The sequence below is a fragment of the Lipotes vexillifer genome, unplaced genomic scaffold (genome assembly GCF_000442215.2).
Source record: "Lipotes vexillifer unplaced genomic scaffold, Lipotes_vexillifer_v1.1 scaffold496, whole genome shotgun sequence".
In the NCBI taxonomy this organism is placed as follows: Eukaryota; Metazoa; Chordata; class Mammalia; order Artiodactyla; family Lipotidae; genus Lipotes; species Lipotes vexillifer.
In genome coordinates, this window is record NW_006786690.1 from 372,209 (window position 1) to 389,663 (window position 17,455).

General features: G+C 39.6%; 1 protein-coding gene and 1 pseudogene across 3 annotated transcripts in view; both read right to left on the bottom strand.

The window, feature by feature from the left end:
* The window catches only part of FAM76A (family with sequence similarity 76 member A), a 26,301-nt gene that overhangs the window by 7,436 nt on the left and 1,410 nt on the right, over positions 1 to 17,455 (bottom strand). Inside the window, exons 2-6 of one of the 3 annotated variants that reach the window (XM_007459079.1) lie at positions 17,333 to 17,397; positions 14,390 to 14,444; positions 13,506 to 13,658; positions 9,130 to 9,287; positions 4,223 to 4,309 (exon numbers count right to left, since the gene is read on the bottom strand). In XM_007459079.1, coding sequence (XP_007459141.1) covers positions 4,223 to 4,309; positions 9,130 to 9,287; positions 13,506 to 13,658; positions 14,390 to 14,444; positions 17,333 to 17,397 — 518 coding nt within the window. The remainder of the gene's footprint in view (positions 1 to 4,222; positions 4,310 to 9,129; positions 9,288 to 13,505; positions 13,659 to 14,389; positions 14,445 to 17,332; positions 17,398 to 17,455) is intronic. The other 2 variants (XM_007459080.1, XM_007459081.1) reach the window with 2 other exon arrangements.
* On the bottom strand, positions 5,066 to 7,557 carry LOC103089623 (40S ribosomal protein S6 pseudogene; annotated as a pseudogene).

Here is a 17,455-nt window from a genome sequence, read left to right on the forward strand (position 1 = left end):
TCAGCAGTTGTGGTGCACGGGCTTAGTTGCTCTGCGGCATGTGGGATCTTCCTAGACCAGGGCTTGAACCCATGTCCCTTGCATTGCCAGGCTGATTCTTAACCACTGCGCCACCAGGGAAGTCCCCTCTGCCCATTTTTAAATAGAACTGTTTGCTTTTTTGATGTTGAGATATATGATCTTTTTGTACATTTTGGATATTAACCCCTTATCGGATATATCGTTTGCAAATATCTTCTCCCATTCAGTGGGTTGCCTTTTTATCTTATGGATAGTTTCCTTCATTGTGCAAGCTTTTTAGTCTGAGGTAGCCCTATTTGTTTACTTTTGCTTTTGTTTCCCTTGCCTGAGGATACGTATCCAAAAAACATTGCTAAGACCAATGTCAAAGAGCATACTGTCAATGTTTTCTTCTAGGAGTTTAATGCTTTCAGGTCTTACATTTAAGACTTTAATCTATTTTGAGTTATTTTTGTAAGTAGTGTGAGAAAGTAGTCCAGTTTGATTCTTTTGCATGTAGCTGTCTAATTTTCCCAACACCATTTAGTGAAAAGGCTGTCTTTTCCCCACTGTATATTCTTGCCTCTTTTGTTGTAGATTAATTGCTCATATAAGTGTGGGTTTATTTCTGGGCTCTCTATTCTGTTCCATCAGTCCATGTGTCTGTTTTTGTGCCAATCCCATACTGTTTTGATTACTGCAGATTTGTAGTACAGTTTGAAATCAGAAAGCATGACACCTCCAACTTTGTTCTTCATTCTCAAGATTGCTTTGGCTCTACCTGCTTCTTGAGGGAGGAGTCTTCCTATACCAATAAATTGTTGACAAAACTAGTTGTGCCTTTCCTGTGTTAGGTCCTGACCTCTCTAACTCTGTAACTCCTGATTAATAAGAACTGCTGGGTATCAAAATGAAAAAAGATGGCTAGGTTACCAAGGCAGAAAATCAAATCCAGTCTCTTTCTAAATACCTCCAAAGACAGGGAACTCACTATTTCTCCAGGAAGCTTCTTGTCTTTTCCAAAAGCTTAAGAGAACATCTTTCCTCAGGTTGAGCCAAAACCTGCCTCCCTATCAGTCCTATCCATTAGTCCTGGGTCTGTCCTCAAAGGCCACACAGAGTAAGTCTAATCTTTCAGGCATATTTCAGAGGGAGAATAAAATAAAATTATAAGGAAAAGAAAAGAATGTCCTTTAGAAACAATAAACCACAAGGTGTGCCTGGAGGTCACCCACTGCTTTTATTGCCCATAGAACAATAAACAAATATGATCAAAAAGTGCATTTCTCAGGGAAGGAAAGCTAGGAATGAACTCAGATTTTCTTCAAATTGAAGAGTTTTTGTTACAATTTCGACAAACTATAAAATAGTGAGATGGAGGCTGTGAATTTTATAGGATACTAAAAAATAAAAAGACTAAGGCATTTTATAAGTATAAAACCATGAGAAAAATGGTTTTATTTTTTTAAAAAACCCTAAAGTAATGGGTTCTCTATGATATGGAAGGCTAATGAATAAAGAAAAAGAAGAGGGCTACCCTGGTGGCACAGTGGTTGAGAGGCCGACACAGGGGACACGGGTTCATGCCCCGGTCCGGGAAGATCCCACATGCTGCCAAGCGGCTAAGCCCATGAGCCATGGAATGGCTGCTGAGCCTGCGTGTCCCGAGCCTGTGCTCCGCAACGGGAGAGGCCACAATAGTGAGAGGCCTGCGTACCGCAAAAAAAAAAAAGAAAAGAAAAGAAAAAGAAGAGAAAAAATAATCAAATATTCCTCGATATTTAAAAAATAAATAAGAGGACTTCCCTGATGGTCCTGTGGTTACGACTCCACACTTCCACTGCAGGGGTGGAGGGCTCGATCCCTGGCTGGGGAACTAAGATCCCAAATGCCGTGCAGTGCGGCCAAAAAAAAAAAAAAAAAAAAAAAAGAGAGAGGAGAATATGGTAGTACAGAAAGGTCAATGGAAAATTGTTGGAGAGCAACCTGCAGAAGACATGAAGGGATAAAAATGAAAGAATAAAAGCATAAATTTAAAAGTATATGGATATTACATGTGGCTGATTCACTTTGCTGTACAGCAGAAACTAATACAATATTGTAAAGCAACTATACTCCAATAAAAAAAAGTATATGGATATTTTAAGAGTGGGACAAGCAAAGTGGATTGTGATTAATTAAAAACTGGGAGGCAGTCACAATAGATAGTTAAGAAACAAAACTGGTAACATTTACTACGGAACTGAATTCAAAATGGATACTCAGGAAAAAATTTTTGGTTTGCATGACATTAAAAAAAGGTCTGTTAAAAAAAAAGTCTTGTCAGAATGCTTTCAAAGTGAAGGAAAAGCAAGGTAAAAAACCACAAAAAGTAAAAAGAAAAGGAAAAATGTAATTTACCTTGTATATGAACTTTTAAAAGACAGAAATGCAAACAAGTGGAATAGATTGTTAGGAGTGCTAATGCAGGAACATTCAAATGGAACTTGTATATGTATGAAAATAATTTTTTTGGCAGCAGAAAAAGTTTTTCCAAATTTTCAAGTTATTAGGATAAGTTATTTTTTTAATTACCATGTACATTTAAAGAAAAAATTATTTTTAAAGATCTTTCCGAGAGGACATTATGAAAGACCACGCACCTAAGTTAAGGATCGGCATCCTACTTGAGGAAAACAATCATTGCTGGTAACCGGATGCAATAAAACACTGAGCAGAAAGTTTAAGTCTTTGGCTTGGTGTATCCATAGCAATAGTCAGAAAGAATAGTGGCAGTATCTCAAGAACAAAATGAGCTAATAGAAGGCAAACTTTAAGGACTGTTGGTTAAACTAAAAGTTAAACTAAATGAGCTTTTCTAGGTCATTCAAACATAGCCTGCGTCACAAATAGCACAAAACAGAAATGATGAATCTAAAGGCTGTGGGTCTTGGCTTAGGCCTTTATAAAGCAGGGTATTCAGAATGGTTCACTCTCTTAAAAAGTAGTTTTTACAGGATCATGAATCCTGGCAGAGGTGATGAGACAATCAGTGCCACATCTATTTTCTTCAGAATGGTCAAACTAGCTGCTCAGAGAATAAACAATAAAGCTGACCAGAAAGATGGTCTTTATGGTTCCTTCCGCTACGTAATCAGAATATCTAAATTAAGCATTTCTAGAAGGATCAATTCAAGAAGTTTAAAGTCACTAATACTAGCATTAAGAAGACAGCTTGCAGAGTCTCAAATCAAGTTAATGAAAAAGCCAACTTCATAGACGCTGTGTATCCCGCTAAATAAACAAAATTCAGCGCTGATAAGCGTATATGCTGGTCTGCTCCCATACCCACCACTGCCTGGGAGGGAGAACCGAGAATGGAAGTTTTCAGAATGGAGATGATTCCAAGGATTTTAGGGAAGAGTGTGCCAGGTGGTCTCACTTCAGGATGCCCAGGCCTGGAGGAACAGGAAAACAGGTGGCCCCAAGACTCTGCTGAGAAGCCGCCCACTGCACCAACATGGATGGGGCACCCTGGATATGAGGAGAAAGTAGCTCGTAAGCGAAGCATCATTGAGAAGGAGAGGGGAAAGTGAGGAATAAAAATGCATTTAGAAGGGCTTAAAATGAAACAAAAATATTTAAACGCATCTCCTTCTCTCCTGATCCAGCATTTGCATTGAGCTATCTCTGTTAATGCTAAGGAAGCATGGATTATCCCTCACAGACTGAGCAATACTGCCTTAATTCCAACTTGTCAGGAATTCCCTGGCGGTCCAGTGGTTAAGACTCAGCGCTTTCACTGCCGTAGCCCGGATTCAATCCCTGGTTGGGGAACTAAGATCCCGCAAGCTGTGCAGTGCAGCCAAAAAAAAAAATTCCAACTTGTCTCTGCTTTGCCTCGGGAGACCAACTCCTGCCCTGCCTGGAGGAGGCTACAGGCACAGATCACAATAAAAAGCATCTAGCTATTGACTTCTTTGAATTTGTGTGAGGAAGTTATTTGTGGACTGCAGAATTCAATTGCTATGAAATCCAGTTATATGTTCTAGACAAGATTAGATTTATAAACAAATATCAGTACTGTTTATTTATAAGATATCAAGTGGCTAGTGTAGCGACCCTGAGAAGTTCATTGACAACCATAGACTAGCTCCATGACACACCCTAAAATGTATTCCTGTTTCAGGAACTGTGTATGCATCTCAAACAGAAACATGCACACACACTTGAATTGGCTTACCTATCTCCATTGGTTGTGATCGACTCAAACTTGGATTTTTTCTTTGGGATTTCATTTTGAATTGAAGATGTAGAAAGTGTTTTCTGACTTTTAGTGGCAAAAAAAAAAGAGAGAGAGAGAGAGATACACACACTTTAGAAATCAAAGATTGATAAAACATCACAATGAAAGTCTTGTCAAATGGGACCAATGTAATACTGTACCCATTCTATGCAAGAGCTAATTATTCTTTTTTTTCTTTTATTTATTTTACTTAAAAAAATACAGCATAACACAAGGAACACACATGAACCTGTGCTGTTACTTAAAGGGGGTAAAGCTTTCAATTCTGAGGTCAGGTGAGGCATACTGTCGGCGTGAAACAGACAACAAGCAGAAATGTCCAGGTGGCCTTGATCTAAGATCTAAGAGCTAATTATTCTTGATCATCAAAATCCACCAAAGTCTTGATTTCATAGGTCTTGGATGCATGGGTAGCTCATTTCTATAGTCCTCCCCCAAATTCTTGGCCTTGATTAAATATTATCTGCTTTATTAATAACTATGAGAACAGAGTCAATAAAACCTCAGAAGTATAATCTATCTTACAATTTTAAAAGTACTTTCACATTCATTGTCTCACATGTATAATACCGTGAGGTATATACAAGGGATTATTTCTATTTTGCATAAACTGAGGCTCATCAAGGTTAACTGACCTACCCAGGGATATACAGCTAGTTAGCAGTGAAACTGGGACTAGACACCAGGCTGACATATTTGAACTCCAAGTCCAGTTCTTCCTCACTCTATTTCTGTGAATCTTCCGGTGTCTGAGTCCCACAACAACACTAAAGATCACTTTTAGCCCCAATAAGTTGACCCCCTAAAACTAGTCTGCAACCCTTTTACTTTGATGGATGTCCAATCGCCAAGCCCAAAGGATGTTTCAGACCTTTTCTTACTTGGCCTCTTTTCAATATTTGATACCGCTGACCATGCCATCCTTTTTCCCCCCTGACTTTATTGAGGAATAGCTGACAAATATAACTGTACATATTTAAAGGGTACAAGGTGACAATTTGATATACATGTACATTATAGAATGATTACCAAGCTCAAGATAATTAATACACCCATCACCTCGAATACTTAATTATTTTATTTTATTTTATTTTTTGCTGCACCATGTGGCTTGCAGGATATTAGTTCCCCGACCAGGGATTGAACCCATGCCCTCTGCAGTGGAAGCACAGAGTCCTAACCACTGGACTCCCACGGAATTCCCTCTTTTATTTTTTTTAATGGTGAGAATGCTTAAGATCTACTCTCAGCAACTTTCGAGCATATAATATGGTATTATTAACTATCGTCACTAAGCTACACATTAGATCCTCAGAACTACTTCCTTATAAAGTTCGTACCCTTTGACCTACACCTCCCCATTTCCCTCTCCCCCTGCCCCTGGCAACCACCATTCTATTCTCTATTTCTATGAAATCAGCTTTATTTTTTTTAAGATTCCACATAAAATTCATACCACATGGTGTTTGTCTTTCTCTCCTGGCTCACTTCACTTAGCATATGCCTTCCAGGTTTATCTATGTTGCAGCAAATAGCAGGATTTCCTTCCTTTTTTATGGCTGGATATTCCATTGTATGTATATACCACATTTTCTTTAGCCATTCATCCCTCGAAGGACGTTTAGGTTGCTTCCATATCTTAGGTGTTATGAATAAAGTTATAATGAATATGATATTGATTTCAGTTCCTTCAGATATATACCCAGGAGTGATTGCTGGATCATATGATAGTTTTATTTTTAATTTTTTGAGGAAACACCATACTGTTGAGTCCTTTATATATTTTGGATATTAACCCTGATCAGATATTTGGTTTTCAAATATTCACTCCATCCTTCTTGAGTGCTTCTAGAATCTGTTCTCAGCCTCCAACCTGAGTTGTGTCATTCAAGAACATGGTTTTAACAACTATCTATCATAGTGGTTAGAAATGATGTTCCCCAGATCACCTGCATCAGAATCATCTGAGATGTTTATAAAACAAAGCAGATTCCTGGACTCTATCCTATATTCTACTGAATTAAACTCTGGGGTAGGGCCACAGAAATCCACATTTTAAAATAACCTCTGCTACCACTGACTCTTAAGTGCTACCAATGGCTCATGTTCAAACCTCTCTTGTGAGTTTAGGCTAAACTTCCACTAAATAATAATTCTTTTTTTTTTTTGGATGTCGGATCTTATTTATTTGTTACTCTTAGAACATCTTCTTTTTGACCAAGGACAGGTTCTGTCTCTTGACAATCTGTTCCTTGCATTTTTCTTTGGCCTCCTTCATTCTCTTGACCAAAAGTGTAGCATATTCTGCAGTCTCTTCCTTATTTTTCTTAGCATGCTAGTTCTTCAGAGCAATATGCCGACGTTTGTGTTGCAGAACATGTGGAGCAACAAGACGCTGAATTTTGGGTGCTTTAGTTCTAGGTTTCTTACCTTCTTTGTTTAAGGGCCTTCTCACAACATAATGGTAGACATCATCTTATTTTTTTTTAATATATTTTTTAATAAATTTTTTTATTTTTATTTTTGGCTGCCTTGGGTCTTTGTTGCTGCGCGCGGGCTTTTCTCTAGTTGCGGTGAGCAGGGGCTACCCTTCGTTGTGGTGCGCGGGCTTCTCATTGCGGTGGCTTCTCTTGTTGCAGAGCGTGGGCTCTAGGTGCACAGGCTTCAGTAGTTGTGGCTCACAGTCTCTAGAGAGCAGTCTCAGTAGTTGTGGCGCACGGGCTTAGTTGCTCCACGGCATGTGGGATCTTCCCGGAGCAGGGCTCGAACCCGTGTCCCCTGCATTGGCAGGCAGATTCTTAGTCACTGTACCACCAGGGAAGCCCCATCATCCTCTTTAGAGAGCTTAAAAAGTTTGCGGACTCTAGCTCTTGGGCCCCAGGCGATGCAGCACAGTTGTATCAGCAAATCTAGAAATATCCTTCTCACCTTTTTTCACAATGACCAAATTCAGGACACTCAGATTGGCATCCATAATGCAACCCTGTACAGATCTGCACTTTCTTTCTCCAGTCCTCCTTGGCCTGTAACAGGAATGCTCTTTACTCAGTAGCAAGCAGACGTGGCTGTGGGTCATGCCACCCTGCTTCATGGTCCCTTGTTTGTCACTCTCACCACTGATTTGGACCACATAACCCCTCCATTCTTCACCTGGAGCATCAGCAGCAACTTCCATGGCCATAAACTTCTCACAGATGGTACAAAGTTTGCGTTCATAGTTCACATCAGTGAGTTTCTGGCAGGCAGTGGCTGGGAAAGATGTTCAGCTTCATCCTGAAGCAGCCGTTCGCCTCCAAGGTGCCACGGAAAAGAGCTAAATAATTCTTCTTGATGCTTTAAACTCAACTTTCCAAAACTGAACTTCTTTTTCCCCCTTCCTATAGTCTCTCTCAGATAAGGATCTACCCATTCACCCAAGTAAGAAATCTGAGAGTCGTCCTTTACTCACCCAGCTCCTGCCCAATCTATCGGTTCATCACATTATCTAATTTACTCAAAAATCTCCTTCTAAAGTATCTTCCTGAATCTGCCTCTTCAGTGTCACTGCCTTAGTTGAGGTTCTCTTAACATCTCTTATCTGGACTCTTACCAAAAAAGCTTCTTAACTAGCCCCCAGCCTCTTTTTCCTCCAATGCATTCTCCCCAGTAGTCTGGGTTAATTTTTTTTTTAATGCAGATTTGGCCCCTCCCCTGCATAGATCCTTTCGGTGGCTTCCCGTTATGATCACTAAGATCAAGTTCATGCTCCTTACCAGGTCTGCATTTTCCAGCTCCCAATCATAAGCTCCAGCAAAATAAAAGGACTTGCTGTTCCCAAGTTCCATGTGGTCTCATGCCCTCCATGTCTTTGCAAATGCTATTCCCTCAGCCTAGAATGTCTCTGCCCATTCCTTATCTGATGATTCTGACTCATCCTAAGATCTAGCTCCAACATCAGCATTTCTCTGATGTTTCCCTAACCTCCCAAGGCAGTTAATTACCACTGCCTCTTATGACATGTTTCCACTGTGATGCCCATCAAATTATCCTGCAATGATTTGATTACAGGTCTGTCTTCCCTACCAGACTGCATACTCTTGGATAGCAGCGTGAGTCTTTTACTTATCTCTGCATTCCTTGCAGAGAACCTGGCTCATGAAAGTACTTAACAATGAACAAAGAAAATCACAATGGTAATAACAACAACGAATAACTAAAATGTATTGAAGCTTCCTATATGCCGGTTATAAAACTAATCACTATGCACATACTATATGATTTATTTTTGCAACAACTCCATGAGGTAATATTATTATTTCCCTCATTTCACAGATGAAAAAACTTGCCCAAGATCCCATACAGAAAACTTGGCAGACCCAGGATTCAATCCAAAGCCAGAACTCTTAACAATTCTACAGATGCTCTGAAACGAAGCTTAAGACAATAATGAAAGGACATCATTTTGACTGGATCTCACAAGGACAAACCTAGAGTATCTATCAATCTCCTAGCCAATATGCATAAAAAAGCTGCATCCCTCAGACTGTGAAATGTCCAATCTTCTAGGGAGATAACCTACTCTAACGGAGGGGAGAACGTTACATGTTAAAGTGGAGTAAGTTCCACAAACTTTTAAGACACAACAGAAACCAAGTCAGAAAATCCTGATGCCTTATGGAAGTCTCTCTGGCCCTTGGATGATACATGAATTACAAACTATGACAAAGGAGATTCCCTCTATAGACTAATAACTAGAAAGAAAATAGGAAAATTTAGACAAAATGGTATCTTCCATGGCTAATTGTGTGAGTATTACATCTGACCTCCCAGCACCTCTAGTCCTATCTCATGCATCTCGGGGTTACCTGTTATAATGGCTGCCACCACTCAGTCGACTGTACTGCTCCTTCTCCTGGTGGCTGGCACGGGAAGAACTGCTCAGGTGCTTCCTCTGCTCTTTGGTCTTCTGAAGGACCCGTTTGTATGAAAGTGTGCACAGCCAGCATAGCAATTTCCCATCTACCTGAAAGATGAGGAGACAAAGATAAAGAAGAAGAAATATGCTAGTACAGTGGCTGAGAACATGGGTATTAGGAGCTAGAACCCCTGGTTAAGTCCAGATCTGCCACTTACAAGCTGTGTGACCTTACGGAAGTCAGTTGGGTACTCATGGGGTCAATTTCTTCATCTATAAAATGAAGAATAGAACCTACTTCAGAGGGCTGGTGCAAGGATCTAGTGACATAATGTAGGTAAAGCAAGGTGCAAGGTACATAAAAATTGCTTAATAAAATAGGAGCTGGGGACTTCCCTGGTGGTCCAGTGGTTAAGGCTCCACACTTCCACTGCAGGGGGCACATGTTTGATTCCTGGTATAGGGAAGCCCTATACTTTAGCTTTAATACCTTATAAATGGCTCATAAAATGGTATGCTGGATATCTTTTCTCAGATGGAAATAAATGTCTCCAGAGGGCTTCCCTGGTGGCGCAGTGGTTGCGAATCTGTCTGCTAATGCAGGGGACACGGGTTCGAGCCCTGGTCTGGGAGGATCCCACATGCCGCGGAGCAACTAGGCCCGTGAGCCACAACTACTGAGCCTGCGCGTCTGGAGCCTGTGTTCCGCAACGAGAGGCCGCGATAGTGAGAGGCCCGCGCACCACGATGAAGAGTGGCCCCCGCTTGCCACAACTAGAGAAAGCCCTCGCACAGAAACGAAGACGCAACACAGCAAAAATAAATTAATTAATTAATAAACTCCTACCCCCAATATCTTCTGTAAAAAAAAAAAAAAAAAGTCTCCAGAAAAAGACTGATGGGCAAGTAGCTTCCAGGGCCCCAATCCCTGGTGGTGGCCTACCATGGCACTTTGTTTGATTTAGAAAAAGTTGATCACTTTGGGCAGAAGCAGCTCTGTACCAGGGTGCAGGGCACAGGGCTAGGAAAGCTGAATGGGGCTTCCACAATCCTCTGAAGCTGGGGTGCCTCTGTACAGCACTCAGATTGCAAAACTAAGTTTGTGGGGTGGCCTGGTACAAGTAGCAGGGCAGCAGAGCTGGTTGCAATTACTCAGGTTGAGGAGGGAGTGTGCTGATATTTTATGGAATCTTAGTTTTCATGTCTTGCCTCTAAATTAGATCTTCTGCTCCATCTTGAACATGGGTAAGCCAGACCATCATTTACCTAAAGTATTTATCTTGTTAGCAAAAGCTTCTTTGCACCTTATTCTCCTAACCTATTAGCAAGTCATCCGTCTGAATCTATCCACTTCTTTCCAACTCCACTGCTTCCACCTAAGCAAAGCCATTCTTACCTGTCACAACTGCAAGACCCACCCAAATGATTTCGCTATTTTTCTCCAGATCAACCATTTCCACATAGCTGCCAAAGAGGGCTTCTTAAATGTAAATCTGATTATGTCTCTTCTCGCCTTAAAATATAAAATCTAAACTTTTTACCATAGCCTATGTTGACTTAAATGTAGCCTCTGCCTGCCTTTATAATCTCATTCTCTGTTCACTCTGCCTTCTTTCTGTTCTTCCCATCTGCCAAGCTCATTCTTGCCTCAGGGTCTCTACATAGCTGGTCTCTCTTCCCAGGATCTTTGCCCTCCAGAGCTTCCCATAGCTGCTTCCTTCTCATCTTTCCTGTTTCAGCTCAGATTTTATCTCCATGCAGGTCCTCCTGATTGCCCAATCAAAACTGGCCTCCCCAGTCACTCTCTACCATATACCCTATTTCCTTATAGCACTTACACCTAAACTCTGTGTTCATTTATTTCCTTGTTTGTTCTCATCCATCTCTTACACACATAAATAAAAGCTCTGAGAGAATAAGGTCTCTTCTGCTTAGTTCATCAGTGTATTTCCAACACCCAGGGCAGTGTCTGAGACATGATAAGGATCTAATTATTTGTTAACGAATGTATAAATGTATTTTGAAACCAAACTTCAATTTGCTGCATTTCATGGTTATGGGATATGGTCTGAAGGTCTGACTTTAGGAGGACTTCCCTGGTGGCGCAATGGTTAAGAATCCGCCTGCCAATGCAGGAGACATGGGTTTGATCTCTGGTCCAGCAAGATTCCACATACTGCAGAGCAACTAAGCCCCATGCGCCACAACTACTGAGCCTGCGCTCTAGAGCCCGCAAGCCACAACTACTGAGCCCGCGTGCCTAGAGCCCGTGCTCTGCAACGAGAAGCCACCGCAATGAGAAGCCCGCACACTGCAACAAAGAGTAGCCCCCACTCGCCGCAACTAGAGAAAGCCTGCGCCCAGCAACAAAGACCCAATGCAGCCAAAAAAAAAAAAAAAACTCTAGGAGACCTTCTCCACGAAAGAACTTTCACTGAAGGGTTTGAAAACAAAGCAACTGCACTGAAAGAGAGCCAGCATTAAACATGAAAATCACACGCTGAACCACAGGACACTTTATTTCAGATCTCTCCTTCACAAACTTTAAAAATATAAAATCACCCTCTCAGAATTAAACTATCATAAAGAAATAATCATAGATAACACTGAGTACTTATCATGTGCCAGATTCCTTCTGAAGGGGTTTGCACTTGACCTTCATAACAACGATGAGGTCTGAGCATGAGCAGCCTTATTTACGGATGAGGAAACTGAGGCACTGATAGATTAACTCGCCTAAAGTCACACAACAAATAAGTGACAGACAAAGATTTCAACCCAGGCACTCTGAGTCCAGATCATCCACTCTCAATCCCTAAGCTTGGTCCTCCTGCCTGAAGTTTATAAATAGGTGATTGAGGATGCCTACAAATACGCAAACTCTTATGATAGGACTGTAACTAGAAAGTAGAAACAATGAATTCTAGTGTAATCCAATTAATAATAATATAGGTACCATTTAATGAAGTATAGTATATGCTAGGCTCAAAATTGTTTTATATACCTATCTCAATTAAATCTCCCTATGCCCTTGTGAAGTAGCTACTGTTATTCCCACAGTAAAGATGACAAAACTGATGCATAACAGGAGTAAATAATTTGCCCAGGATCATTCAGCTAAGCCAGAAGTGGGCTGGAACCCAGATCTATGGGACTCAAAAGCTTGTGCTCCAACTATTATTATATGTTACCTTCTGATTACTAATTCAGCTTCTTTAGTATCTTGATTCAGGGAAGAGGTGCCCTGGTTGGCAGGCAGTAGTATTCTGGTCACTGGAAAGTTACTTCCGCCCATTGTAAATTAATGAATTTGGTTACCACGAGTCAGCTTTTGAGAGCCTAAGCATCTCTGAAAAGCATCTCTGGACACTGAGAGTTTCTGTACTACATTCTTTCATTCAAAAAATATTTATCGAGTACCTACTATGTGCCAGGCTGCTGGTAATACAGCATGAAAACAGATGGACAAAGAGCACATACTCTAGTGGGGGTGGACAAACATGTAAACAAACAAGATAATTTCTCATAATGTTACATGCTATGAAGACAATAAACAGGGTACTATGATAGAGTGATCGGGGGAGTTAGTAAAGAAGGTCTCTGTGAGAAGCTGGCAATTGAGCTGAGACTTGACGCAAGGAACCAGTTATGACACTCTGGAGAAGGCTGTGTATCAGGCAAATCCAGCCGGCACAAAGGTGGAAATGAGACTGGTATATCTGAAGGACTGAAAGGTGGCCAGTGTGGCTGGACCAAGGGAGGAGGAGGGGAGTGTGATGGAAGATGAGACTGAGAGTCAGGTATGGGCCTTGCAGGCTATGGAAGGAGTTTGGGTTTCATTCTAAGTGCAACTGGAAGCCACTTGAGGGTTTTAAACAGACCAAATCTAAACCATTTTAATTCCACCAAGGTACCATCATTCCACATAGAGGTTTATCTATATCATCTTCTTGTGGTCTTTAACTTCAACAGATAGAAACATTCAAAGAGCCAGATAGTAAAACTGGTAACAGACTATATCCTGCTTAAGTCACAATCTCTCCTTTAAAGAGTTTTGTAGAATTTTGCCAATCACCACTTCACTTATAAGGGATGTTGAACACTGTAATTCAAATTCTCATGAAATACTAACCTATGAAATGTTATAATATAATGGTCCACATTTGATAAATGAAGAAAACAAAGGGTGAATATCTTCTTCAAAGTCAATAACAGAATTTAGAGAGGAACTGAGCAATCAATCTTGGTTATATGTCTTTTTAACACAATTGGCCCACCTTAATTTCTCCGAAAGAAAAAAATATCAAGAAAAACACAGAGATTTACCTTCTTTCTATCATCTTTCCTGTCAAATGCACACTGCTGCTTGCACTGTTCACAAGAATATGGTGGTCCATACTTCTTCTCTGAATTTGTGCAGCGCTGGCATTTGTTGCCAATAAATGCTGCAATTATGTTGCAATACTGACAAGGTTTGGGCTTAAAGAGAAAAAAAAAAGTGTCAAGTAAGTATGTTGTAAAATACCAGTGCATTTTTTAAAGCAATGATTTCTATTATACATAGTTCATTAGTCATGGTAAAAATGCATTCCCAACTTCATAAATTTCCTTTTACACTGATCGAATAAAGCCCAATTCCTAACACCACGTAAAGTGTTTTTCTGCACAGGGCTATTGATTTTTAAATAAATAAACAAATAACAAAAACCCATTAGCATATATGCTGGGACTTCTCTAACCAATTCAACAGAACCAGCTCTTGGAGAAATGAGCAAGTGCGTCCAAATTTCTGAAAAGGCCTCTTTGACATTATCAGTGTATAAACATGTGGGGAGAATGCCTGCAAAGACACAGTATGCTGAACCCTAACACTGAAAGAAAAAAATCATTCATCAAAATGAATAGTCAACTGTTACCAAACAAAGAGGTCACGTCATAGGATTCATCATTCCCCTTCTCTTTACATACTGGTTACTGAAGCTTCTCAAGGAAAATTATAATCACAATCCTGCTACAGTGACTATAAACACAGAACTCCTTAATACTAAGTATTAGCTAAGTTTGAAAGCTAAAACACTACATAAATTTTTCTGAGAACATTTTTATGCATAACTAGGTCTTCTAATAAAAATATTGTAATTATATTAATAGTCCACAGAATGTACGGTCCCAAGAGACCTGACTGTTAGGTACAGAGAAACCCTACTTACCGTTCCATACAACTGCACATTCTGAGCACATTTCTTGCATATTGTATTGGTTTTACTGTTAAGGAAGAAAGAGACACAAGGCTTTATAAGAAAAAAATGGTTTTACTTACAACATTTGAAAACTGATTCTTCCTTAAGTCCAAGGAATTTGTTCATTACTAAGTGCCAAGGTGGAATATGGTTTGGACATTTGATTAACTAAAGGGTGAGTATCTGGCCAGTAACTCTTTTAATTATTCTGTAGTTATAAATTTTATTAGCTCAAATACAAGGAGGCTTTGGTCAAAATGGAGAGTGAGTTATTTCTGATTATGATATCTCCAACTACCACTAAGTAAAATTATCAGATATGCAAAGGACCCTGAAAAGAACATTATGTGAGACCAAAATGGACTAGCAGAAAATAAATTAATTCTCCTCAATTCAGATGACCAGCTGAGAAATTTGAGATGAGGAGTAAAGTATTTGTGTTTGGGATATAAGCTCAGAGACTCTATCCATGTTGACCTTACTCTATGTTCTCCTCTGTAAGTAAAAGTATATGAAAATTCCTGATGTGGGGAAATAGATGCTAACACCAAATAGTTTTTCAATATTTCCAATTTCTCTAAGAGCTAAGCACTGACAAAAATAAACACGCCCTTTCCCTTGTGAAGATCCAAGTCATAATATTACCTACATGCCTAAACTGATAAACTGCCTTGGGGAAAAAATATTATCTTCAAATAAAGTCTAACCCTTCACAAAGGGAGGTACAAACAGATACTTGATGTTTAACAACAGTTTAAACAATATTTGGGGGCTAAAAACAAAATCACATAAAAATCCAGTATATCGCTACTTTGTGATTTTTTTCCCATACAATTCCTATCAAAGTGACTACAAACTTCAAAGACAGAAAAAAACCTCAAAGTAAAAAACATTTAATTAAAATGAGATATTCAAACAAAATATTTCCCAGGGCAATTTTCTGCCATTTTAAAAAGGCAGTTCAGGGACTTCCCTGGTGGTCCAGTGGGGTCCAGTGGTTAGGTCTCAGCACTTCCACTGCCGTGGCTCAGGTTCAATCCCTAGTGGGGAACTAAGATCCAACAAGCCACGGGGTGGCCAAAAAGAAAAAAAAAAAAGGCAGTTCAGGAAGTGAAGTACATTGAAAGAGACCTCTATAAAGAGGATTAGCATCAGTGATTCTGTGATGTTGAACATTTGGCTTTATTTTAGATTTATTACTCAAGGAGTGGGACATATATATCAATATATACAAATGCTCTTGATATTTTAGAAAAAAAATGCAAAAAACCTATTTCTATAATCCATCTTGAATTAATCCATCTTGAATTTTTATGTATGGTGTGAATTAAGGGTTCAACTTCAAATCTCACCCTACACACAGAAATAAATTTGAAAGGGATCATAGGCCTAAATGTAAAAGCTAAAATATAAACCTTCCAGAGTATATTCTGTGTGTCTCCATTTACATGAAGTTCTAGAACAGGTAATACTAATCTATGGTGGAAAGGAAAATCAGAACAGTAGTTGCTTGGAAAAAGCAAGGAGAGTGGGGACTGACTGGGTTGGGGTTAGAATCTCTGGGGTGATAGTAATGTTTTATATTTTGATGGGGTTTAGGGTTACACAGATATATACTGTTTGTAAAACTCATCGAATGATGCACTTAAGATTTGAGCATTTCAATGTGTGCAAATTTTACCTCTAAAAAAATTTTAAAACCATAAACAAATATTGAACTCTAAGTTAATGATATGCATGCTGAAGTGTTTAGGGTCAAGTACACTGATGTCCCCAACTTTAAACTGCATCACAAATAAGATGGATTAATACACTGATGGATAGAGAGATGGACAGATGCAAAAGCAGTAAGTGTAAATTGTAGAATCTAAGTAGTGGGTAGATGAGTGTTTACTATCTAGTTTTTTAAGCTTTTTTTTTCTTTGAAAATAAACATAACGAAATGTCAGGGAAAATATTCCTAGAACTGAAATGAAGCTGACTAAAATTAGGCTTCTGGGTCCATGTGTGAGCTGGCAAACAGACTCCATCCTGCTTAAGGCAATATTACCTACAGCCACCGTTCCCCAAAAGTTTAACTTACTGTACCAATAAACCACTTTGCTGCTATTAAAAAGTCCCCCAAAGATGTGTGTTCATTCACACCTAAATATTTTTCACACTTTTCAAAATGAGATTCACACAAGGCAAGTGTAAAGGCAAGTGAGTTTTTTCAAATGTGACTAGGGCTAACAAACTCTATCAGATTGTCACATTTTCAAAAGTAACTTCTTTTGGCTTATAAATTCTTCAAACTCTGCATATAAACATACTAGAGCACAAGGCTCATGTTTTACTGTTGTGGGATTGGTTTCTTAGTGTCAAAAATGTCAAAACCATAATATAGGGCTTCCCTGGGACACGGGTTTGATCCTTGGTCCGGGAAGATCCCACATGCCGCGGAGCAACTAAGCCCATGGGCCACAACTACTGAGCCTGCGCTCTAGAGCCCGCAAGCCCCAACTACTGAAGCCAGCGAGCCCCAACTAGTGAAGCCCGCGTGCCCAGAGACCGTGCTCCACAACGAGAAGCCACCACAATGAGAAGCCTGCACACAGCAACGAAGACCTGATGCAGCCAATAATAAATAAATAAATTAATTAATTAAAAAACCCCACAATATAAAATTATCAAGGATGTGAAAAATAAGTAACTAATAATTTAAGCAATTAATTAATAACTAGGGAACAATATGTGTATTTTACTTCCACTGTGTTATAACAGGAAATGGCAGAATCTGTGTATAATGCAATTGATTACAGATCTATATATTACAATGCAACTGATTACAGATCTGTATATTGAAAGGCAATCGATTACAGACTTTAAAAGGAAAAGCCTATTAGCATCTTTCATGGTCAACGAAAACTGTACCTCTCCTGCTGGTACTCAGTCCTACAGTAGGTACACTTCACAACAGGGTGTGCAATCCGACATTCCTGAAATGAAATGAGGATATAATTTTAAAAGGCAGTCAGAAATGGAAAGTCTTCAGCA